The sequence below is a fragment of the Ascaphus truei genome, chromosome 5 (genome assembly GCF_040206685.1).
Source record: "Ascaphus truei isolate aAscTru1 chromosome 5, aAscTru1.hap1, whole genome shotgun sequence".
In the NCBI taxonomy this organism is placed as follows: domain Eukaryota; kingdom Metazoa; phylum Chordata; class Amphibia; order Anura; family Ascaphidae; genus Ascaphus; species Ascaphus truei.
Window position 1 is genome coordinate 198,321,847 of NC_134487.1, and position 26,325 is coordinate 198,348,171.

Here is a 26,325-nt window from a genome sequence, read left to right on the forward strand (position 1 = left end):
TGTAGATCTCGGCGATCAACCCCTTCTGGTAGCTGCCCTTGATACAAAGGGATTCGAATTTGGTTAGTGTGGGGAATTTAGCATTTTGGGAACGCGACAAGAGGAAGTGCCTAATTTGCAGGTATTTAAAGAATTGGAGATCCTGGATCTGATATTTATCCCAGAGTTCCTGGAAGGTGAAGGGCTGTCCCTTCTTCAGCAGATCTGCAACTAGCCTGATGTTTAGGTCTTGAAATTGACCGAATTGTCTTTGCGAACACCCGGGCGGGAAATTTGGGTTTCCAAAGATGGGGGTAAGTTGAGAGGGGGATGCTAACAGGCCATACTTCCATTTATTTTTGAGCCATATGTCCCACGTACATCTCATTGATCCTAGCTCAAACTTCCTAGGGCTTTTCTCCTTGACCCCCAGGGACCAGAGGGACACCGGGAGGGGGAGGGAGGCCGCGTAATGGGACTCTATTGCTAGCCAGCATGAGGAGGCCGGGTCGTAATTCCAAGCTACGGCCTGCCTCAGCTGTGCCGATTGGTAATACTTGATCACATCAGGGACCCCAAGCCCTCCCTTCGTTTTGGGGGATCGCATTACCTATTTCGGGACCCTTGGTCTCCCGTTTTTCCAGATGAATTGGAATAAGTGGAACTGGATGGTAGAAAGGGGGGGTGATAGACAGCACTCTGACACAATGACTCAGCAAGGTTGCAGGGTGCACGGAACAGGAATTCTTGCATTGGCGTATTGGCTATTGTTGCTATATTTTCAGTTTATTATTAGTGTTATTAAATTATTCATTCCCTACATTGGTATTCGCCTATATCTATAGCTGTGACACAGAGAGTGCTGGTACTATCTCTTGGTTTTTTAAGTGGAACTGGATGTTCTTTAAAACTGGAAGTGGAACGGCTATGGGGAGCGTTTGGAAGAGGTAGAGAAGTCTCGGTAGAATACTGATTTTTATTGAGACTATTCTTCCAAACCAGGAGATCTGGAGTTTGCTCCAAGACTCAAGGTCTTTTTTAATCTGATCGAAAAGAGGGGGGAAATTCAACTGGTATAAGGACCTATATGAATTTGAGATTTTAATCCCAAGATATTTAATATTGGTTGTACTCCATTTATATTTATAATTAAGTTGTAGCAGTTTCCACAATGGTTCAGAGAGAGTCAGGTTCAGAGCTTCTGACATCCATATTTACTTTGTAGTCTGAAATTGATCCGAATTGGTCTAGTAATTTTTGAAAGTTGGGGAGGGAGGTATGGAAGCTGGAGAGGGTCAGTATTACATCGTCGGCAAACAGAGAGATTTTGTACAATGTTTCGGCAATCATAACCCCTTTTATACTTGTTTCATCTCTAATTTTGACCGCTATGGGTTCAATTGAAAGGGTAAATAATAAAGGGGAGAGGGGACATCCCTGTCTGGTTCCATTTTTAATTTGTATCGGATCTGATGATCCGCCTGGGAGCTTAATGTGAGCCGTGGGGTTTTGGTAGAGGGCTCTGACTCCTTGGAGGAATGGGCCATTAAAGCCGAATTTCAGCAATGTTTGATCTAGGTAGGACCATTTGATTCTATCAAACGCTTTTTCAGCGTCGAGGCTTAGAATCATAGCCTTAGTTCCAGTGAGAAGTACATGGTCAATAATATCCACAATTTTGCGGGTGTTGTCAGAGGCCTGCCTTCTTGACACAAAACCTACTTGATCAATGTGAATAAGTCGAGGGAGAATTGGATTGAGCCTGTTTGCTAAGATCTTGCTGTAGATCTTGAGATCCGTGTTGAGAAGTGAAATTGGTCTATAATTCCCGCACAACAGTGGGTCTCTACCTTCCTTGTGGATGATGGCTAAATTTGCAGAGGAGATTGTAGAGGGAATTGGTTCGCCTGCCAGAAAGGAGTTAAACATATCGAGCAGATAGGGGGTCAGAGTTGACATGAATGTTTTATAATAGATATTGGAGAAGCCGTCAGGACCGGGTGTTTTGGCTAATTTAAGGGATTTGATGGCTCCGGCTAGCTCTTCCTGGGAAATTTGTTTATTTAGGCCTTCTAGCTCCTCTTCCGATAGTGAGGGAAGGTTACATTGCGCGAGGTATTGCGCTATTGTCTCATTACTGGCGGGATCTCGGTCTCGGGGATGTAGATTGTATAAGCCTGAGTAAAATGTTGCAAATTCTTGGGCTATCTCCTTCTCTATATATGTGACCTGTCCGTTTTTGGTGCGGATTTTGGAGATTTGGGATTTGATCTGGACAACTCTGAGTTTAGTAGCTAGTAATCTGTCTGCTTTGTTGCCCTTGTCGAAAAACTTTTGGTTGGTCCATCTCAGCGCCCTCTCCACTTCTTCGAGTTGGGTTTGCTTTAGGTCCGCTCTGGCTTGGGATAGCAGTTTTAGGACTTTTTTGGATGGATTAGATTTGTGAATATGTTCAAACTTTGTGATTTTCTCTGTGAGTTCATTCTGCAGCTTGAGTTTCATTTTTTTTTATAGGAGGCGATAGAAATAAGGTCTCCTCTAATTGAATAAAGTGATAGGGGAGCCCCTGCTGCTGCCTCATAAATAGTAGACGTGAACGGTGCTTAGGGTATACAATGAATAGGTAGAAAGGATAGAGAAGAACCCAGTGTAGCACTCGAGTTCACCCTCTGGTGATTAGTTAAATAAAATGTTGTGATACCCTAACTCAAGCGCTACACCTATAAATGTGTGACATACACGTGAACAAAACCAACTGTGATTAACAATAGGTAAAAGCTGCCAAAGGTTTCCCACAAAGCAAATATCTCAATTTGCATACAGGACCAATAAAATAAACGGAGGATACCTGGCGCTTAAAGAGTCACTGTGTCCTTTTGAAAACAGTCCAGTCTTTAAAGAGTGTCTCAAAGTCCAAAACTTGAAGTGGATTGCTGTAGTTTTTCTTCACTGCTGCAGCTCTTCAATACACAGGAGTGTTTCTTTCAGGATACAGTGGAGACAATCTGTGCTTTATTCCCTTTCCGTTCTTATACACCACGAATCTCCTGGGTGCTTCCTTTGTCTCTTGGGATTTCGTGATTCCCAGAATCCCCCGAACTCCACGAGCCCCCAGACAAGGATTTGAACAATAACAAAATGTACTCACATATGTACATGCATAACAACACTTCGTAAGGATGCCGTCCGCAGCTTGTGCCTCCTGTGTTTGCTCCGGATGAGAAGGGCTCTCTCACAGCATAACTCCTCCGGTTGGTTCTGATAGAGTCTCTCCCCCCACCTGGCTGCGTTCCGGTTTACAGCCAAGGGTTCTGGCAGACTCCTCACCTTTCAAACACTGATGCTGCACTGCACTGCTCACACGGGATCCTAGCTCCTCCCACCTGGCTATTGGTGCCCCGATGGACACCTAAAGCCTCCTATTATGCTATAGGATCAGGGTTATTGCTCTCTACTCAGTACTTTTTGCAGTCTGGTTAAGATATGTGCTGTTATAAACTGCTATTAAGCTATATTACCACTACATACAGCCTCCACCTCCCCACATGCAGTGATCATCAGTGTGTATAGCTGGTCATATTAGAGTGCCCACCAATTCACTCTATGCACAGTACCTATCAGTATCAATGGTGACATGTTGCAGAGGCCACTATAGGGTACCATACGCCTATACTGTGAACCCCTGGGGGTTACCTATGATCAGCTCCACACAACACTGCGAGTACATATATAACACATGTAGGACGGTTTACCAGACTGCACATTGAGACCTACTGGTGCACAATATATTTGTTTCAGTACACCAGTTATCACCAATCAAACTATTACCACCTATGGTTTATGCATACACCGCCTATTGTGATCTGATGATACAGTACATTGTCGAATTAACCCTACCTTACCCTCACTGAGGTCTTTTATAAGGATTGAGTTTCCTGTGTGATATCAATACACAACAGGAGACACCTATTATATTGATTGCGAGCCCTATGGCTGCCAGTATTTTGATCCCACTACCTCTAGTACGTCATTTTAATACCCATTATTTTATATATGTGTTGAATCAATAAAGTTTATTTTAAATCATACACTAATCACCAGAGGGTGAACTCGAGTGCTACACTGGGTTCTTCTCTATCCTTTCTACCTCCTCTAATTGAAGCTTTGTGAGCTTCCCATAATGTTGCTGGGGCTGAGACTGACACCTTGTTTATTTGGAAAAAAATGGAGAGCTTTTGTCTGATTATATTCTCTGTTTCGGGGCAATTAAGCAGAGAGTCGTTCAATTTCCATTTGTATGAGTTGCTTTTGACGAAGGGCAGAGAGAGGGTGAGTTTGACAGGGGCGTGATAAGAGCAGGTAATTGGGCCAATGTTCGAATGGGAGGATGCTTGGAGAATATTTTTGGAACCTAGAAAATAGTCGATCCTGGAATAGGACTGATGAGGGGCAGAGAAAAAGGTGTAGGATGCCCAACCTTTTTTGAAGATATCTATGGTATCTGCCAGCACTGTCTCTATGGATAATGATAGTGCCCAAAGTCATGCAGTAGCTGCAAAGGCAAACAAGATCTTATCTTGCATCAAACGGGCAATGGATGGAAGGGAAGTAAACATTATTATGCCCCTTTACAAAGCATTAGTAAGACCACAACTTGAATATGGAGTACAATTTTGGGCACCAATCCTAAGAAAATACATTATGGAACTAGAGAGAGTGCAGAGAAGAGCCAACAAATTATTAAAGGGAATGGGCAATCTAACTTATGAGGAGAGGCTAGCTAAATTAGATTTATTTACATTAGAAAAGAGGCGTCTATAAGGGGATAAAATAACTATATACAAATATATTCTGGGACAATACAAGGAGCTTTAAAAAGAACTATTCATCCCACGGGCAGTACAAAGGACTCTGGGCCATCCCTTAAGGTTGGAGGAAAGGAGATTTCACCAGCAGCAAAGGAAAGGGTTCATTACAGTAAGGGCAGCTAAAATGTGGAATTCATTACCCATGGAGCCTGTGATGGCAGATACAATAGATTTGTTCAAAAAAAGGTTGGACATCTTTTTAGAAAGGAAAGGTATAAACCAAATAAGTATACATGGGAAGGCTGTTGATCCAGGGATTAATCTGCTAATTCTTGGAGTCAGGAAGGAATTTATTTTTCCCCTTATGATATATCATAGGATGATAGGACACTGGGGTTTTTCGTTTGCCTTCCTCTGGATCAATAAGTAAGTATAGATATAGGATAAAGTATCTGTTGTCTAAATTTAGCATAGGTTGAACTTGATGGACGTACGTCTTTTTTCCAACCTCATCTACTATGTAACTATGTAATCACATCCCCTCTTAGACATCTCTTTCCTAATATAAACAAATCTAATTTAGCTAGCCTCTCCTCATAAATAAGATTATCCAACCCCTTTATTAATTTGGTGGCTCTTCTTCACTGTTCCGAGTTCCAATGTCTTTTTTTATGGGGTGGTGTCCAAAACAATACTCTTAATCAATGTGTGGTCTTACTAATGCGTTATATAGTGGCATAATTATGCTTACTTCCCTTTGTCCGTACCCCCCGTTAAATGCAAGATAAGAGTTTTGCCTTTGCCACTACTGCATAATTTTGGGCACTATTGCTAAGCTTGCTGTCGACAAGACCTCCTAAATCCTTCTCCATCAACGATTAACCTAATTTATCCCCATTCATTTTGTAAGATGCCTGTTTATTCTTGTTTCCTAAATGCATAGCATTACATGTATCTGTATTATACCTCATCTGCCATTTACCTGCCCAATATTCCAGTCTATCCAAAGCTTCTGGAGAGAAATTACACCCTGCTCTGATTTTACTACCTTACACAATTTAAAGTCATTATCAAAGATGGACACTTTGATCCCTATGCCAACCTCAAGGTCATTAATAAACAAGTTAAAAAGCAGAGGTCCCAGTACTGATCCTTAAAGTACTTCACTTACAATTTTAGCCCAACCTGAATAGGTTCCATTTATGACAACGCTCTGTTGCGTATCCTTCAACTAGTTTTCAATTGCAAATATTTTCCTATATTTTGCACAGTTACATCGTGTGGAACCGCCTTTCAAAAGTCTTTTCAAAATCTAAGTAGACAACATCAACTGCATTACCCTGGTCTAAATCATTACCATGTTCAGAATAAATGGAATTTGCCAAATGTAATAATGTTATTATTTTCTTGTAATATACAGCAATAAAACAATGCAAAATAAGCATGTTCCTTGCCTCTATTCGTACATTATCATAAACAAGTCACAAGAACAAAGTGAAAGTATTACAGTATATAGACACCAAAAATAAACATGTACTGGTATGCATAACTTCAAAGACACACTTACCATGCTCCTCAATATAATCCACAATGTGACGAACTATGAAAGGGACCTCACTGTCTGGCTCGCCTTCCTGCTGTAGCTCATCAAGTGCAATTCCAAATATTTTGTTAGCAATAATGATGCAGTTCCCCAAGGAAGGAAAGGAGCTTTTCCTCATATCTTTACTGCCAGAAATTACAGCTGCCTTTTCTGTAGATTGAGAAGAAAGGTTACATTTGGTGGTTAATTTATGCTTCTAATTTGGCTCTTCTAATTTCTTCAGTAGAAAAAAACAAAACAATTTTAATCATTTTCTTCAGCTAAAAAAGCAGGGTAGTGTTTAAAAGGTACTATGTTTATATCCACATTGTTGGTTAATGCAGCGGTGCGCAAACTGGGGGCGCGAGATTAACTTTGGGGGGCGCAGGGTTTAGAGAGGGCCCGCGCGCTTCCCAAAGGCACATAAATTAAGTGCTGCGGGAAGCGGCGAAGGCCTCTGTAAACCTTACTTACCGTGGTTCAGCCGGCATTAGGAGACACGTCGCCATGGCAACGTGGGGGCATGCGACGTCACGTCGCTATGGCAACATGACGTCCAGACGCCGGGAACCATGGTAAGGAGGAGGGAGGGAGGGGGGGGCGCGGAGAGCAGGACAGCTGGCAAGAGGGGCACAGGGGGAAAAGATTGCGCTCCCCTGGGTTAATGGCATTGTTGAATCTTTTTATGCACTGTGAAGGAACTCTAACTTAAAAACCTCAAAAAAATCTAAGAAGATATACATCATACAAAAGTGACAGTACTAGTCCAGAAAAAGTGCACATTTCTACCAAACTACAATGGCTCCACAGAGGAGATTGATGGGAATATAGTTGTAACTAAGCTTTTATGGTCTCAAAAGTACCTGGATCCTTTTTAATTTCACAAGTTGATATTTGCAATATCATCAAATAATTCCTTTAAGGCAAATGGAGGAGAGAATTATTTCACAACAATAGATATGGGCAGCCAAAAAAGTGGATATTTGAAATTATCTTAAACTGAAACACTATGATGTAAACATTTTATTATATTCCGTTCTGTGAACATAAAATGATGTAATTTTAATGGTAACTAAACACTAAACGCACCCGTATTGCAATAATTATTTAATTCTATTCATTGTATGGGTGCATGTATGTCTTTATTTATATAGCGCTTCACAGCAGTAATACACATGACATAACAATATAACACAGAGGGTATAAGTGCTTCAGACATGACAGTAACAATAAGGAAGGAAGTCCCTGCCCTGAAGAGCTTACAATCCAAGTGGTAATTAGGAAGTTATAGAGACAGTAGGAGGGTACTATGGTACATGTGTCTGCAAGAGGTCAATGCATCTGAGATGTACCAATATGCTTTGTTAAAGAGGTGTGTTTTTAGATAGGTCTTATAGGTGGAGAGAGACAGTGGCAGTCAGATATTGAGCGGAAGGACATTCCAGAGGTCTGGGGCTGGGATTGAGAAAGGTTTTAGGTGGGAGATGGCTTTAGATACAAAAAGGGTTGACAGAAGATATCCTTGAGCCGAACCCAAGAGTCGGGCAGGATAATATTGAGAAACTAGTGCTAAGATGTGAGGGGCAAAAGAGTAAATAGCCTTAAAGAGAGGAGAGTTTAGTAAGTAATACGGGATTTAATAGGAAGCAAGGAGAGGGAGTTCAGCAGGAGAGACGCCAGTACAGATTTAGGTGAGAGTAAAGTGATTCTAGCAGCAGCGTTATGGATAAATTGTAGGGGAGAGAGGTGAGAAGCATGAAGGTCGGACAGTAGAAGGTTACAATAGTCGAGACGGGAGAGAATGAGAGCCTGCATTAGAGTTTTTGCAGTATAGGGACATAGGAAAGGGAGTATGTTTGCAATGTTACGGAGGTAAAAACGACAGGTTTTAGCTACATCGCGAATATGAGAGGAGAATGTGAGGGAGGAGTCGAGTGTGATCCCTAGACAGTGTACTTGTGATAGTACTGACAACAGTAATGTAGAAGGTGGCAGAAGGGCCAGGCTTGGGAGGAAGTATAAGGAGCTCCGTCTTGGACATGATAAGTTTGAGTCGGCGGAGGGCCATACAGGTTGATATAGCAGAAAGACATTTGAAGACTTTGGTCTGCACAGCAGGTGTAAGGTCAGGGGTTGAAAGGTAAATTTGTGTCATCAGCATAGAGGTGATATTTGAACCCTAGAGATGTGATACGGTCACCTAGAGTGTGAAAAGGAAAGAGGTCCCAAGACAGAGCCCTGGGGTACACCCACAGAGAGATTGAGAGAGTAGGAGGTGTTAGCAAATGTTACACAAAGTACGATGGAAGCGGTAAGAGTAAATCCAGTATAGAGCTCTGTTACAGATCCAAAAACTATGGAGAATGTGAAGTAGAAGAGGATGGTCCACAGTATCAAAGGCTGAAGAGAGGTCGAGTAATATGAGCAAAGTGTGAAGACCTTCATCTTTGCCACATGGAGATTAGTTATTTTAGCGAGAGCCGTTTCAGTGGAGTGAGCAGTGCGGAAACCAGATTGTAGAGGTTCTAGGAGAGAGTAGATGGTGAGAAAATGAAGCAAGCGAGAGAACACAAGGCGTTCAAGGAGTTTAGACGCAAAAGGCAAGATGGAGACTGGGCGATAATTAGAGACAGGGAGGGTCAAGCTTGGTTTTTGAGTAAGGGTATAAAATGTTGCATGCTTGAATGAGGCAGGAAATTTACCAGAGTGGAGGGAGGAGTTGAAAATGTGTGTCAGTGTAGGGATTCGAGTAGGAGCAAGAGGTTTGTGGAGAAGGGAGGGAATGGGGTCAAGAGGGCAGGTGGTAGAGGGAAAGGAGATCAGTAGCAACACATCCTCCTCTGTGACAGAGGAAAAGGAGTCAAGGAAGGTAGGAGGAGATCTAGGAAAGGTGTAGAATGTGAGGCAGATACAGAGGGAAGCCACAAGATGACAATTGAGGCCCTGGTTATTGTTATTACAAATATGGTAATTAAAAAGAGAAAAACAATTAATTGTAAGTACAGCTCAACCCCGTTATAGCGCGATCTGATACAACGCGAATCCGCTTAAAACGTGGTCTGAGCATGGCTCCCGATTTTAATATTTATTAAGTAATAACAAATAATAATTATTATTACTTAATTAATAATTATTAATATAATTATTAATTATTACGTAATAATAATTATTATTATATATTATTATTCTTTATTATTCATTTATAAATTATACAATAAAAATAAAACAATAATTTATAAATTATTATTTTAATTTTTAATTATACCATATCATACAGGAATTGAACCCAGGTCCTTTCATATGCTAGTAAAACAAACCTTACTTCTACACCACAGGTTCAGTTTTATGTCACAGACATCTAGAAATAAACTTAACATTCACAGAGTACACTGTGCACTGTGCATTGTACTGTAGAGAATAATTATATATATATATAGGGTATGTCTTGTCACACCCAGCCTATGGTGTAGAGGTAAGAGGTAAGGCATTGGTATAAGTACATGGAAGGTCCTGAGTTTGATCCTGCATGTGTATTATCCAAAATGTACTAATACTCAATTCCCACATGGTGTTTGTATGTGTCCGTTAGTCAATAAAGCATTTAATTGATTGTTTAAAAAAAACAAAAATGACTCCGCACACGACAGCTGCAGAGAGGAGAGAGCATGTGGGCTCCTATTAAGTGAGGAAAGAGATCTAGATGTCGGCAAGTCCTCGCTGGCAAAATTGAGGTTTTAAAAAGCATTGAGTTGAATGTTTAAAAAAAAAAAAAAAAAAAAAAAAAAAAGACTGCTGGTGATTTAAATGTGATCCCGGTTATAACGCGGTCTCTGGGTTGTGGACCCCAAGGACCGGGGGTTCAGCTGTACATTGTAAAAGATTTCAATTTATTACACCGATGTAATATTTACGGTATTTCAAAGATTGGGTTTCACTTTTACATTGTTATGCCATATAATTCTAGATAGTAAATGAGCCCTATTGTCAGAACAGTTTAACTCTTGTTATTAATTGTATTTCAAAAGCCCGAAAATCAGAAACGCCACAATTCAATAAACAGAATATTAAGTAACCACATTTGAGACAAGTAAGATTTTTATTTTAAACGGAAATATTTTGTGAGTTTCTTCTGACTCCACAAAACGGCGGCTGGTCTATCCTATGTACCTAAAATAATTGTACCTCTTGTCCACAAAGATTGCCATTTTTTTCTTTATTTGGAGTACGAGAGCTCTTCTTCCTATTTCTAACATTGCTTTTATTTTTAAAATGTATTGCTCCATGCATGATAAATAAATGTTTGAAATAGTAAGTGGCCAGAAGGTTAAAATGGAGCTCTGCCCACAGATCTAGCACAATATGAGTAAAACTCCTGTAGGCTTCTAGAGCAGATTGTTGCTTTAAAATTGATATACAGTACAGTATGTTCTCACATTAAATATTAAAAATATATAAATGTAGTAAACGTAATTATGCAGCGTTTTAAAAATAAAAATACAATTTCTTCGAGAAACCCCTGGAGGTATCTTGTGGAACATCAGGCCTTCACAGCACAATGGGATAGAAACAAAAAATGTTACAAAGGGAAGATGATGATAATCAAGTACGAAAAACCAGTTAACTAGGCTATATTGTAGAAATTAGCGCCACTGGTGGTGCTAAAGGCTTATTAATATGTAAAGAAAAAAGAAACCCAACACAGCACTCTGGAATACTGATGGTATAACGAAAAAATTAAAAAATATTTATTAATCTACAAAAAGTTAAACATAACAAACATTAACTGCTTAAAAACAACAACTTTCCTGCCGTACGCACAAAAAAAGAATTCTCCTGTAATCAGAAAAGAGCCACAGGCACGTAAATGGACAAATCTAGTCCGAATAACCTCAAAAACAATAGTTTCAGAGACACCAGAACAGGCTCATCAAAAAAAGTATGGTGGTTGGGGAGGAGGGCATAAGTAACAGCAAAAACATGTGATCATTGGGAAAAGTTTCTAACACCTGGATAGAAAGGCAAAGCTCTGAACTGAAAATGGTGGATGACGCCCTACAGATCTCGCACAGCGAATCTCAGGCATCTCTGGTGGTTCCTGCATATTGGGATATGAAGATACGCATCTTTCAGATCTAGTGCCATCATAAAGTCTGTTCATAACAGATTTCACTGTTTGCATCTTTAAGCATTTGTATATGGTATATCTGTTGATGAATTTTAGATCCAGCACTGCTCTGAAGCATCCTAATGACTTTGAAACTAGGCAAAGGATGCTAATGACCTTGAAACTAGGAATAGGATGGAGCCTGAATAGTTTGAGAGCTGGCACTTCTATAATTGTGTTTGAAATGGATAGGCTGTTGATAATTTCCATCAATACAGTACTTCTTTGTTTTTGGGGTTGAACAACACTAAAGCAACATGAATTTTGGGACTTGGACGACATAAAAAAAAAAAGAATGTTTCCAGTGGAATTTTCTTCAACTCTATTAGAGTATCCTCTTTTCAGTCTACAGCACCCATTGATCCTATGTGACCAAAAAGACTTGGTCTGCTTCCTACTGGAATATCATCCTGGGTCCACGGCAAATTTACAAAACAATTTTGCTTTTGAGAAGACAGGCACTGATGATTTCCAGTCCTTCATAAATGTGAAAGAAGGCCTGGCATGAAATGATAAGTGTGGATTACTCTCTCTTAGGGACCCAAGTGTTCTAGACTCAGAAGGAGCAAATCCCGCAGACTTAAATTCTGGTCTTCCAAAATGCAAGGACCTTCGATTCTGAGGAAGAAACTATATCTTAAAATTCTCTCAAGGCATCCCAGAGAAAGTCTACAGCCAACTTACTAGGGAAGCTTTTGTGAATTCTACTTCTGGGAACTCCAGAAAATAATTCTTGCTCTAGTTTCCTCAGCCAGGCTCTCAGGGTTCTTGAGATGCAGGATGAGGCCACAGAAGGTCAATAAGCAGCTCAAGGTCAAATATTAATTTTTCAATTTCACATCTATCTTTTTATCCATGGATTTTTGAAGGCTGGAGCATTTGCTAAAGGGATTGTCTTCCCAGCCAGTCTGGTGACTGGTGAATCCACTTTTGGATTATTATCCATGCTATAGAAAGGGATACATAAGCCTGAATCTCCGCGTTGTCGACATCTTTTTGGTCAGGCTTATCCCATTCCGTCTGGATCATACTTTTAACAGATGAATGAAGAGGGAACAAACGTTCTTTTTTTGTGAAAGCCGGCAAACATTCTATCATGATTGTTAATCGGAGCTTGGCCAATTTCCATGACCACCTGAATGGTTTCGGTTCATTTTTCTATATCGCCGGGTTCAAGAAATCGGGCATTCTTTTTGTTCACACTCTTTGGATGAGGAAGAAAAATCCTCAAATGCCTCCTCGGCCTCGGAATTGGAGGATAAGGCTGGGTGCTTCATGATGATGATGATGACAGGATGCTGGTGGCTCTATGATCACTGGAGCAGGTGGATGCGGTTTATAGGACTCAAATGTGTCCTGCATTGCTGACTTGAACAACGCAAAAACATTCTGCACTTGGAGTAATTCTTTTGCTGCTACTTCATTGGTGTATTCCAGTCAATTTTTTCTAATATGTGGCGGGCATTTGGCTAATGAGCAATCCCTAAGCGTGATGCTCGAGCCAAATATAGGCTGTAGCCCAGAGAGCTTCCCAGTTGAAGCCTAAACTAAAAATATAAAAATCTGAAATCGAACACTAACACCTTTGATCATACCTTTTATGTAGGAGAGAAAAACAGGTAGGAAGCCACTCTTCCAAAATCAGCCTTCAGTCCTATACCAAAAGGGTGGAGCTCGTATCCGCAGGTGTGTGCTGCCGTGGGATGCAGAAGACATTTTATTCAAATCTATTGTAGGACATCACTGAACCACATATGCACAGTAAAGGGTAAATGGTAGACTTTTGCTGCAATTTTGCTGTTTCGTACAGTAAAAATACAGATTTCTCCAGAACGATATAGCCCAAAGAGGTAAGTCAGACACAAAATAGTACAAATCAAAAAGACTGTTTTTTTTTTGTTTTGTTTTTTTTTACAAGATGGGAGAGACAGAGAGTGTCTGCTGGAGCTAAACTGCGCTATTTTGAACTCCTTGAGAAAGGGACGCAATTCCCGAAACGCGTAAAAGTGTTTATGTTCATGCTTTGACCACTCAAATAAACTTTTTTATTATTACTGGATGCAGCCCCCTCTCCTTTCTTCCTCATTGATTTGGCAGTGCTCCGCCTACGCCCCCCTTGGGACTACTCTTCTCTGAACCTCCATGGACGTGAAGCACCCACTACAAGGACAGAGCTGTGCTGTTTAAGGGGAATTCCATTGAAACGAAGATCATCTCTGGTATGTACTTTTTGGTTATGTTGGGGCTTGTTTGGGGACTTTATGGTATATATAGAGACCTGAGCTAGCCACACAACGCCATTAGTACACATATACCACTTCATGTACCATTACACATGGTTTACCTACATCTCCCCAGCACTCATATTTGCTCTACACCTTGATCATTGAGGTTATTATTATTACCCCTCATGCACTTTGCCCTGAGTCAGCTGAGACCCGTCTATAGGGATACCATCCCTTAAATCCTGTCTATTGTAGGACATCACTGAACCACATATGCACAGTAAAGGGTAAATGGTAGACTTTTGCTGTAATTTTGCTGTTTCGTACAGTAAAAATACAGATTTCTCCAGAACGATATAGCCCAAAGAGGTAAGTCAGACACAAAATAGTACAAATCAAAAAGACTGTTTTTTTTTTTTGTTTTGTTTTTTTTACAAGATGGGAGAGACAGAGAGTGTCTGCTGGAGCTAAACTGCGCTATTTTGAACTCCAGGTAGATCATGGTTCCCATGATACTAAGCAGTGAAGTGATCAGGTTTATTAAAGCTCCCCACAGCGTAAACAAAATGGCTGCCAAATCACAATATCAATAGGAAACTGCAATATTGGATCGTATTGAACAGACATTTAAATCCCCTTTAAAAACCAGAAAGTAATGCCGGTGACTTCACCAGTAAGTATCTTGGTAACCGAGGATCCCTGGTGCAAAAAATTGAACAATTCAGCTCCACAGGACCTCCCAGTTCCAGTCCTGTAAATAAGGGGGGGCTAGTTATGGGGAATTGCTGCATTCCATCTTTCATTTCAGCATAAACTCTGATTTTAATATTTTTAAGTACAGATGCAGCCAGTTCTATATGTAATCTGCTGCAGCACATGTGCTGGTGAACCACAGACCAAAAGTGGAGCGTTCATGGCAAAGGGCATAGCAGGGGGGAATGGCCCATCAGGATTAACACAGCAAGTGACCCTGCTTCTGAATGCAACTCCCTATGCGTTAATCCTACTGGGCTGCATCAGTCTGGAAAAGAAGCGCAGTTAGAGTAGACAGAATTAGTCGCTCTCTCTGCGCACCTCTAACCGGCCATCAAGCGGCTTTTATTTTAATAACATATTATGGAAGCAGGGGGGTCTCTGGAGCTGAACCACTTTCATTTCAGCCCCGGGGACCCCAGCTTCCTGAGTTACAGGCCCCAGTATGGGGTGCTGGTATTTCCTGCACGTTTAAACGCCCCGGTCATATGGGCCGTGACGCAGGAGAATTAAACATGCAGGAGATACCAGAACCCCATACCAGAGCCTGTATCTCGGGAAGCAGGGGGGTCTGGGCAGAAATTAATGTGGTTCAGCTCAGGAAAATAAAAGCAGCATTATAACCTTAGGAGCAAGCCGCTAAGGTAATGAAGGGGTTAAATCAAATGACCTGGATTGTTGGGGGTGGAAGGGGTGGGTGAATGGGGAGTTGCCCCAGGGTGGGTGGTTAGGCCTATCGAGAAGGTTGCAGGAAGAGTTAAACCCTTCATTACCTTACTGGTTACTACCGCTAAGGTAATGAAGGGGTTAACCCCTCCCACTACCCACCCGAGAGGATTAACCATCCACCCGAGGAAAAGAACCCCCTTCAGCTACCCCCACATAAAGGAATGGACAAATGCCGTAACTGCTAAATATGGCTACTAGCACATTTGTCGATTCAAAACCATAAAATACATACAGTAAAATACATAACAAATTAAATTAAAATGTTTTACTTACCTCTGTCAGGATGAAGGCAACCTCCTCCTCTACTGCACAAACATGTAAGGGCCAATGTCAAACCATTAAAAACACCAGTAACCCCTTAATTACCTTAGCAGTTACTATTTAATGGGGTGGATGAAGGGTGTACTGTAGTTGCCCCGGGTGGGGTGGTTAGGCCTCCCTTGAGGGTTGCAGCGTTGGTTAACCCCTTAAATGACCTTAGTGGTTGTAACTGCTAAGGTAATGAAGGGGTTAACCCCCCCCCCCCCGCAACACTTTCGGTAGGCCTAGCCACTTGCCTGAGGCAACAACCCCCATCCCCTGCGGCACACACAAATGGGCAAAAGTACTAGTAGCCAAATGGCTAATAGCGCTTTTGTGCATTTGTGATGCAAAAAAACACAAAATACACAAATAAATAAATAAAACATTAAAATACAATACAAAAAAAATACTAGCCAATACACCCACTGATTGCCACTGTGGTCACCTATGCCTTCAATAGGAGCAGAGATAAACACAATAGCAATGAATGGGCACCCTACCCCCTTACTGTTGTTAACGCGCTATGGTAACAAAGGGGTTAACCCCCACATCCTGCTACTCACCCGGGAGGCATAACCACCCTCCCAGAACAACTGCACCCTACCCCCACCCTCTACCCACTGTGGTATAAACTATGCCAACAATGGGTGCAAGGATTACCACAATGGCAATGAATGGGCAACCTAAAAAAATAAAAAATAAAAACAACATTGATCAAATAAAATACATTACAGTAAAAACAAACATTTGCCAAAAAATGCATTGATTATCAATGTGGTCATTAATACCCTGAAAGGGGTATAGATAAACATATTGCCAATCAATGGGCACCCTAAAAAATACAATCAATGTGTTTCTTACCTTGGCCGGGATCAAGATTCATCCTCCTCATCAAACTGCGGGAAAACTCTTGACCCACGGCGCAATGATCCTCATCAGCAATGATACGAAAAAGTCCATGATCCTCAGTTGCTTGCAGAGGAGTCCCTGGTGAGTAGATCTTTCTTTTCTTCTTTCTTCTCCAACAGGTGCAGGAAATGTTGATCCCCCATCTTCTAGGGGTCAAATAAGACTTGACAGGCCTTATATAAGGCCGGTGACATCACATTTGACTATCAAATGGTACATCCACCATTTCGATTGGTGGATGTACCATGTGATGGCTTCCATTTTTTTGAATGATGTGATGTCATCAAAAAGGTAGGGAGACATCCAATCAGGTACCATGCCTCCCTCCCTTTTTGGTGATGTTACATCCACCCAAAAAAGGAAAGGCATCACATAGTACATCCACCGATCCAATTGGTTGATGTACCATGTGATGGCTTCCCTTTTTTTGCTGAAGTGACATTATCTTAAAGTGAGGGAACCATATGCTACCCTGATTCGCTGGATTCCATCCTTTTAGGATGACGTCCCATGATTAAAAAAAAAAGAAGAAGGAAGCCTTCACATGGTACATTGACGTCACAGGCCTTATACAAGGCCTCTCACATCTCATTTTACCCCAAGAAGCCATCGGATTAACATCTCCTGCACCTGTTGGAGAAGAAAGAAGATCTACTCACTGGGGCCTCCTGTTCAAGCAACTGAGGATCGTGGACTTCTGTGCATCATTACTGATACGGATCATTGCGTCGTGGGTCAAAAGTTGGTGCCGCCGTTGGATGAGAAGGATGAATCTTCATCCCAGCAAAGGCAAGAAACACATTGTTCGTATTTTATTTAATTATGGGGGGGGGGGTAGGGGGGTTGGGATGCCCACTGATTGGCAATATGTTTATCTATGTCCCTTTGAGGGTATAGATAACCACATTAACAATCAATGCATTTTTTTGGCAAATGTTTGTTTTTATTTAATTGTAATGTATTTGTTTTTGTGGATTTTTTTTATGGTGCCAATTTATTGCCATTGTAGTAATCCTCGCTCCGATTGTAAGCATAGTGATACATGTGCTTACCACAGCATAACACAGTGACAACCAATGGGTAGAGGGGGTGGGTGATGAGGGTTGTTGCCTCAGGGAGGGTGGTTAGGTCTCCTGGGTGAGTAGTGGGAGAGGGGTTACCCCTTAATTAGCATAGTAGTTAATAACCGATAAGGTAATTAAGGAGGGCCAGTAGTTAGTTTTTTTTTATTTTAGTGTCAGATCCCACTGAAGACAAGCAGGATGCGGATGCCAAAGATGAAGACGGCCTTCATTCTGGCAGTGGTAAGTACAACTTTTATTTATTATATGCTGGCTGGGTAATGTTTTATTTTTAATGGGCAAATGGCCTATTATCCAGATTTGGATAATAGGGTTTTTGCCCATTACTGTACTGTATGTGTTAGGGCAGGGGGGAGGTGTCGTTGGGGGTAGAAGGCCTGGGTAGTAGGATGCTCATTCATTGCCATTGTGGTTATCTGTGCTACCATTGAGGGCATAGGTAACTACAGTGGCAATCAATGGGTATATTGGCATTTATGTTTTGTTGTATTGTATTTTAATGTACATTTTATTTCTGTATTTTTTGTTTTTTGCATCACAAATGGGCAAAAGCGCTATTAGCCATTTGACTACACGTGCTTTTGCTCATTTGTTTGTTTGGGGGATGGTGGTAGTTGCACCAGGACGGGTGGTTAGGCCTACCGGGAGGGTTGCGGGAGGGGTTCATTCCTTCATTGCCTTAGCGGTTACAAACGCTAAGGTAATTAAGGGCTTGACCCATCCTGCAACCCTTCCAGGAATCCAAACCACCTGCCCCGGGGCAACTACAGTACACCCTCAATCCACCCCATAAAAACACCAGTAACCCCTTAAATACCTTAGCGGCAGTAACTGCTAAGGTAATTGAGGTGTTACTGGTGTTTTAATAGTTGGGCATCAGCCTTTACATGTTTGTGCAGTAGTAGAGGAGGTCGCCTTCAAACTGGCAAGGGTAAGTAAATCATGTAATACTTTAATTTATTATGCATTTTACTGTATGTATTTTACGGTTTTGAATGGGTAAAAGCACTAGTAGCCATATATAGCTACTAGAGCAGTTGCCCATTCCTTTGTGGGGGTAGATGGGGTGATTGAAGAGCACAGTTGCCCCGGGGTGGGTTGGTAAACCCCTTAATTACCTTAGCAGTAGTAACCACTAAGGTAATGAATGGGGCAACATCCCCCGCAGCCTTCCCGGTAGGCCTAACCACCTACCCGGGGGCAACTACCCCCTTAACCCACCCCCTCTATACCAGATAGTTTGGTTAAACCCCTTTATTACCTTAGCAGCTAGCGGCTAAGGTATTGAAGCTTTTATTTTAATAACATATTATTGAAGAAGGGGATCTCTGGAGCTGAACTACATTCATTTCAGCCGCAGGGACCCCCTCCTTCCCGAGATACCAGCACCCCATACCGGGGCCTGTATCTCTCTGCAGATTTAATTCTCCCGCATCACGGCCCACATGACATGTAACTTGGAAAGCTGGGGGTCCCCAGGGCCGAAATGAATGAGGTTCAGCTCCAGAGACCTCCATTTCAAAAATACATTATTAAAATAAAAGCAGCACAATGGCCTGTTAGAGGTGTGCAAAGAGATTGACTGATTCTGTCTACTCTCACTGCGCCTCTCTTCCAGATTGATGCAGCCCAGTATGATTCACACAGCAGGAGTCCCATTCAGAATCAGGGACCCCTGCAGTGTTAATCCTGATGGGACATTAGTCTGGTCATGGGGAGTCTGCAGTCTTTCAGTGGTTAAGGGCACGTGCTATTTACTGTTTCCTGGCCGAGTATGTGACCAACCATCTGCCTGCATCTGTATGTAATACAGATGAACCCCGTTATAACGCGGTCCTTGGGGTCCACAACCCAGAGACCGCGTTATAACCGGGATCGCGTTAAAATTTCACCGGCATCTAGATCTCTCTCCTCATTGCAGATGTCAGCTCTCTCCTCTCTTCATAGGGCTGTGTCCACGTGCTCTTCTCTCTGCAGCTGTCAGCTCTAGTGCGTGGTGTCATTTTTTTTTTTAAACATTCAATTCAATGCTTTATTGACTAACGTACACATACACACACAATGTGGGAATAAAACATTAATACATTTTGTATAATACACATGCAGGGATCCAACTCAGGACCTTCCACATACCAATGCCTTACCTTTAATGTACAGTGTACATGTAAATGTTAAATGTTAAGTTTATTTCAAGATGTCCGAGTTCAATCCCTGCATGTGTATTATACAAAATGTATTAATGTTCAATTCTCACATGATGTGTGTATGTGTCCGTTAGTCAATAAAGCACTGAATTGAATGTTTTAAAAAAAATAATGGCCAAGCACACGACAGCACATGGACAGCTGGAGAGTGGAGAGAACGTGGACACAGACCTATGAAGTGGAGAGAGAGATCTAGATGCCGGTAAGTCCTCGCGCGGCAAAATGGAGGTTTTCAAATCGGGAGCCATGCTCACACCGCGTTATAGGCGGATTTGCGTTGTAGCGGATCGCGCTATAACGGGGTTGAGCTGTAGTTTTAAGTTATGGAATAGAACAAAACAGTCTCTTGTCATATAGATGCATTTCACTTAACACTGGATATTCAATTCTACTGGCAATTATGCGTTTCCTAGGATTACAGGGAAAAAATAAAATCTGATTATTTATTTATTTTACTATATGTGCAGCATAACACAAAGATCAGCTAGTATCGTCATGATATCTATACCAAGTACATTACACTGTAACAATAGTTTACCCCAGGTACAAATTTCCCAAACTGTTAAAACAAGGCAACATTCACTTAATGATAACGAGTCAAATATTTAGTGTCTTCACAACATCAATACAAATGGTGGGGAATCGTGGAAATACCACAAAATTAGTTACCCATACCACAGCCTACTGATGAAGCCAAACTCACCTTCCAAGCCTCTGAAAAGTGACAGTGAACCAGGGTGCCCACAATGGATTTATCCGCAGCTACAGATAGCCGCAGGCTGTTTCCCCTGGCAATCCCTGGCCACAGGAAGCATAAATCTGTCATAACACATCTGTATACTCCTAGAGTTTCTACCATATCCATCAAGGTAACTATATAGCTGTTTTGTGTTGCATCAGGAAGGCTTTTATAGGTGCCATAATTTGATACCACGCAGCATTAGGTGTTTAACTTTGCTTTGCCTCACATATAGCATTGCTTAGTGAATAGGGAACGTGATGGAAGGCTACATCGGAGTTATCCCACAGAAAACACTTTAAAACATCCACAAACTAATGTAGAAATCATAACAAGTGGTATATAGGCTATGATTCTGGATGTTAACTAATCAGCAACTAAGAAATGAGAGCAGCAATTCCTGCCTCCAAAAGATGTAAATCAAGTCCTCTCACTCCAGGAAAGGAGCCAGTTAATGAACTTTATGCATTTAGAGCCTTTACAATTAAAGAAATTAAGACTCTTAAAAAAACCATCATGGCACTGAAAAATCTGAGGTTGCACATTTCAATATAAGATTGCATGATGTTGAGAACAGGAACAGCAGTATACAAGACTATTCTCAGCCCATCCAAAAACAGTGAGACTTAATATTGGCAGAAGCAAGAAGAGAGGCAAAAATCAGAGACAGAAGTAATAGTAGGAGTGAAGGACTGAAAGAAGGAAGAGAGGATATCAGCCATATTAATTTAATTGAAAAGCAATTCCTAAATACTTAACATAAAATGTGATGAACCTTTTAAAAGTCAAAAGTTCTGCGTCAACCACAAGTCCAATAAATACTCAGAGGCCAAAAACGAAACTCCACTCCAATGAGTCAGCATGGGAATTGTCATCACATCTGATATAGCAATAGAAAAGTTTTCTAGTATTGTGTGATGGACAACACAAAGAATCCTACATCAATCAAGACTAAAGATCATAGTGAACAACACAAGAATCTTCAATGACCATTGGACAACTCAGGAATACATAAACAAATACAAGTCGACAAATTGGTAAATTATCATATTCACAAATGTGAAACACCTCACATATCTAAGGTCTGCCTAGCCTTTCTATGCAGAATATACTTATGCATAGCTGTCCACCACAAACCTTGAATCTACAGTAAAGTGTCCAGTCTTCAAATGCCCCCAAGCACTGTCTTTCTGTACCTACCATGTCGAATTTAATTTCTGAAACCAAGCTTCTCCAATTTCCTTCACACCAGACTTCAGCTCTCCTCCTGTGCTCGGCTCAAGAACATCTCTTCACCCTATAGTAGCCTATGCCTAAAATCTTTTTACTTCCCCTTACTTATAGAATGTTTTTACCCACAACATACAAAGCACTTTCAACTCCCACCCTTTAAAGTCAATTGGAAAACATTTACTTTGGCCAGACACAGCACTTGCCAATTACCTTGTTAAGCATCCCGTTATGCCTCTTAGAATGTAAGCTTTCCAGGGCAGGAATTCCTTTGCCTATGGTGCTTTAATTCCCTATATCCTAATATCTATTCTGTGAACTGCTGTGTACATGGCTGGGGCAAAGCAAATAAAACATTCATAAAAAAATGTCAACTATAATGAACAATTATTATTACACATTAACAGAAAACAATTCCATATACTGTAAAGCTAAATGTCATGAAAGATTTACATTTTTAAAAATCTGTCTATCGAAAATGGGATAGAATATAAATAGTCATTGTTTTAACAGTAATGTTTTTAAAGCAACAACATCTAAAGTTATATTGAGTGATACCTACCTCTGATTAGTTAAACGCCAAGTTTAAAAAAGGTTTTCCGGTGCCGATTACCCTCAATGAGCACGCATTTTTTTGTCATTTATGGTTGTTTAAGATTGTGGCAGAAGATCAGCCTATAGTTCCTCATTGAAGAAATACGAAACTTGATTAGTTCTTCAGCAGTTTATCTGAGAAGAAAAGAAAATGGAATTAGAAACTAAACAAATGTGTATTAATATGCTATGAAGAAAGGAAATACTGCGGAAAGTTTGTGCCAAGTTTTTATACTAAACGTTGCTCTCAAACACAAGTGCTCCTTTTAGCATCAGAAAGGCCTGCGATACTGTACTATGCTGCTCAATACAGAAGCCCAGAGACACTAAAAGAGTATTTTTTTTTTTCATAAAGGAAATACAATATTAAAATAAACTGCATACTTGATCAAGCCACTGCATAAAATGTAAGAGTAAACACGTAATCTGGCACTCAGTCCCAATTACTACTGTAGGTAGAAAATAATCAAAGATATTAGAGCAAAATCTTTACATACTGTATATGGTTTTATGAGTTCCAAGCCTTTATTATCAAATTGATCCAATAAAATGTATTCATCAAAAAGTCTCGAAACAAGTCTTCATAGAGAAAGATGGTAATTAAAACTGTAAAGTGTTTTTGGGGGGGAGATGTATAAAATGTAGCAATTTGTTCGATCTTGACAAAGTAAACATTGTTATTTGCATCCATTTTCTCCCGATCCATATGTATGAAACCTGTTATTTGAGTGTCTTACATCTGACCCTAAGCAAAAGAGGTTATTGCCACGTTTCACACAAAACTTCTAAGCAATGATTGAAACCCGCTATCTCTTGCTTCCCAAAAGCTCATGAAAATAAACATTTAGGTCTGTAAATACAACAAGCTGCTATTAAGATATTCTAGAAAGTGGAAAATATGAACAACAATGTTAAAGGCAGCGGTGGACACAAATATATTAAAAAAAACATAGGAGCCAGCCTGAATTTTTAGGATAGGGGAAAAAAGCATGGGGGGGGGGGGGGGATGGGGGTTGGCTGTAACAGCATCCCCACCGTCGGCAGTTGTGTGCATCTGTTACACATATACATACACAGAAGTATACATATACACACACGTGAGTATTCCAATATATTTTTCCCCTTGGTCATTTTCCTATTTTTACAATTTAATATTAAATGCAGATTGCACCACAATTAATAATCACTGCAAGTTAATACTCATGCCAGGTAAAATCTGTGCATGTTTAATCCAGTATATCAACAAAGCAGCAAACATTATGTTTGTACAGTATTGCCACATGTAAATATTACATTTCAATATATATTTAATCTACAAGTATTAAGTAGAAATAGCCGTTAGGCGAGTTGCAATAGTGCAGACTTAATGAGTACTTCAGTATTAGGCGAAAGCTTGTCTTATAATATCGATTGTTAGTACAAATAAAAAAAAGGTATCACATTATCACCTAATACTGAAGTAGGCCTACTCATTTACTCTGCACTATCTACATGTAGAAAGAAAGAAATTGATATATTTGCTTTATCTCAGTGTGAGTATACACTGTATATGTATATCTATATATGACACTGGGATCTGACTGCAAACTTACAATAGCTGCTGTATTTTAGAGTTATTTATAGTGAATCCAATGTGTATTCTAACAAAGCAGATCAGATCGTACCTTGATGCAGCTATGTGTGGGAGGAAGGAGTGTGGTAACCAAAGCTCTACACCGATTGGCTGATCCCTGAGTGATGTCATTGGCTTCTGGGACTTGTGGTTCATCTACCTATAAATACTGTAGTATTGGAAGCGGGGCAGAACTACAACTCTCAGAAGCCCCTACCGAGAAGAGAAACAGCAGAATTAACCAGGAGCCAGGATTGGATTTTTCGGCAAACAGGCAACAGGGCACCCAAGATTTTTCCACCCCTGTTTAAGGAGATGTACAGTTAGGTCCGGAAATAATTGGACACTGATACAAGTTTTGTTATTTCGGCTGTGTACTAAAATATATTCAAGTTACAGTTAAATAATGAATATGGGCTTAAAGCTGCAGTTCAGTCTTTTTTTTTTTTGCATTTATTTTTTTACTTCAATAGTTTTATGTGTGCTATCTCTAATTAGCTAAAGAACAGTATAGCTGCAGGTCAATTCGTTTTCCATGTATTGATAGGTCGAAATTTGGTGACATATTAAAAGCTGGCATTTGTTTATAATCTGCTTGATTGGCAGTGGAAGCTCATGAATATTCATGAGCAATCCTGCACAGACAAGTGCTAGAGGGAGGGCAGGGCTGACAAAGGGGTGTGCCAGGGCTTGTGACAGGACATGAAGGGGCAGTGCCTTAGCAAATGGCTGTTAAAATAGAATACAAGAAAATTGGTCTTTCAAAGTTGTTTTTTTAAAAACAGAAAATGCTAAAAGTATTTTTTCTTACTACAGAACTGATTTATTAAAAAAAACACACATGCAGGATATTGACTGAACTGCAGCTTTAAAGTGCAGCCCATCAGCTTTAATTTGAGGCTATTCACATCCAAATTGGAGGAAGGGTTTAGGAATTACCAGGTGCGACGATGAGTATTCTAAAACTTGCCTTGGAAAATTTGGGGCAATCACCAACAATACCCCAGTAATGCTGCAACATTTTCTGTGACATTTCTGCAGAAAAACTAATGGCCCATCGGATTAACACAGCAGGGGTCCCAGGCAGTGCCATTCAGTTTGAATGGGACTGGCAGGGACCCCCGCTATGTTAATCTGATGGGCCATTAGTCTGTCTGCAGAAATTTCACTGAAATGTTGGCAGCATTACCTGGATATTGCCCCAGAATTTCCAAGGCAAGTTTTAGAATACTCGTTGTCGCACCTGTACATCTCTTTAATATGTAGCCCCCTCTTTTTTAAGGGACCAAAAGTAATTGGACAATTGACTCAAAAGCTGTTTCATGGACAGGTGTGGGCTATTTCTTCGTTATTTCATCATCAATTAAGCAAGTAAAAGGTCTGGAGTTGAATCCAGGTGTGGCATTCGCATTTGGAAGCTGTTGCTGTGAACCCACAACATGCGGTCAAAGGAGCTCTCAATACAAGTGAAAAAGGGCATCCTTAGGCTGCAAAAAAAAAAAAAAAAGAAGAAAACCCATCAGAGAGATAGCAGGAACATTAGGAGTAGCCAAAACAACAGTTTGATACATTCTGAGAAAAAAAGAACAGACTGGTGAGCTCTGCAACACAAAAAGGCCTGGACGTCCACGGAAGACAACTGTGATTGATGATCGTAGGATCCTTTCTATGGTAAAGAAAAGCCCCTTCACAACATCCAACCAAGTGAAGAATACTCTCCAGGAGGTAGGCATATCATTATCCAAGTCTACCATAAAGAGAAGACTTCATGAGAGCAAATACAGAGGGTTCACCACAAGGTGCAAACCATTCATAAGCCTCAAGAATAGAAAGGCCAGATTAGACTTTGCCAAACAATATCCTGATAAGCCAGCCCAGTTCTGGAACAGCATTCTATGGACAGATGAAACTAAGATCAACCTGTACCAGAATGATGGGAAGAAAAAAGTATGGAGAAGACATGGAACGGTTCATTATCCGAAGCATACCACATCATCTGTAAAACACGGTGGAGGCAGTGTGATGGCATGGACATGCATGGCTTACAATGGCACTGGGTCACTAGTGTTTATTGATGATGTGACAGAAGACAGAAACAGCCGGATGAATTCTGAAGTGTATAGGGCTATATTGTCTGCTCAGATTCAGTCAAATTCAGCGATGTTGATTGGACGGCGCTTCACTTAACAGATGGACAATGACCCAAAACATACTGTGAAAGCAACCAAGGAGTTTTTTAAGGCAAAGAAGTGGAATATTCTTCAATGGCTGAGTCAATCACCTGATCTCAACCCGATCAAGCATGCATTTCACTTGCTGAAGACAAAACTTAAGGCAGAAAGACCCACGAACAAACAACAACTGAAGACAGCTGCAGTAAAGGCCTGGCAAAGCATCACTAAGGAGGAAACC

The 26,325-nt window shown here is 40.8% G+C and overlaps 1 protein-coding gene across 4 annotated transcripts in view; it reads right to left on the bottom strand.

Moving 5' to 3' along the window:
* FAM13B (family with sequence similarity 13 member B) overlaps nucleotides 1-26,325 on the bottom strand; it is a 161,815-nt gene that overhangs the window by 129,733 nt on the left and 5,757 nt on the right. For 3 of the 4 annotated variants that reach the window (XM_075601594.1, XM_075601595.1, XM_075601591.1), the window contains exons 2-3: nucleotides 22,270-22,436; nucleotides 6,355-6,540 (exon numbers count right to left, since the gene is read on the bottom strand). In XM_075601594.1, coding sequence (XP_075457709.1) covers nucleotides 6,355-6,508 — 154 coding nt within the window. In that variant the 5' untranslated portion in view covers nucleotides 6,509-6,540; nucleotides 22,270-22,436. Of the gene's footprint in view, nucleotides 1-6,354; nucleotides 6,541-13,128; nucleotides 13,227-22,269; nucleotides 22,437-26,325 lie in introns of all 4 variants that reach the window. The other variant, XM_075601592.1, reaches the window with a different exon arrangement.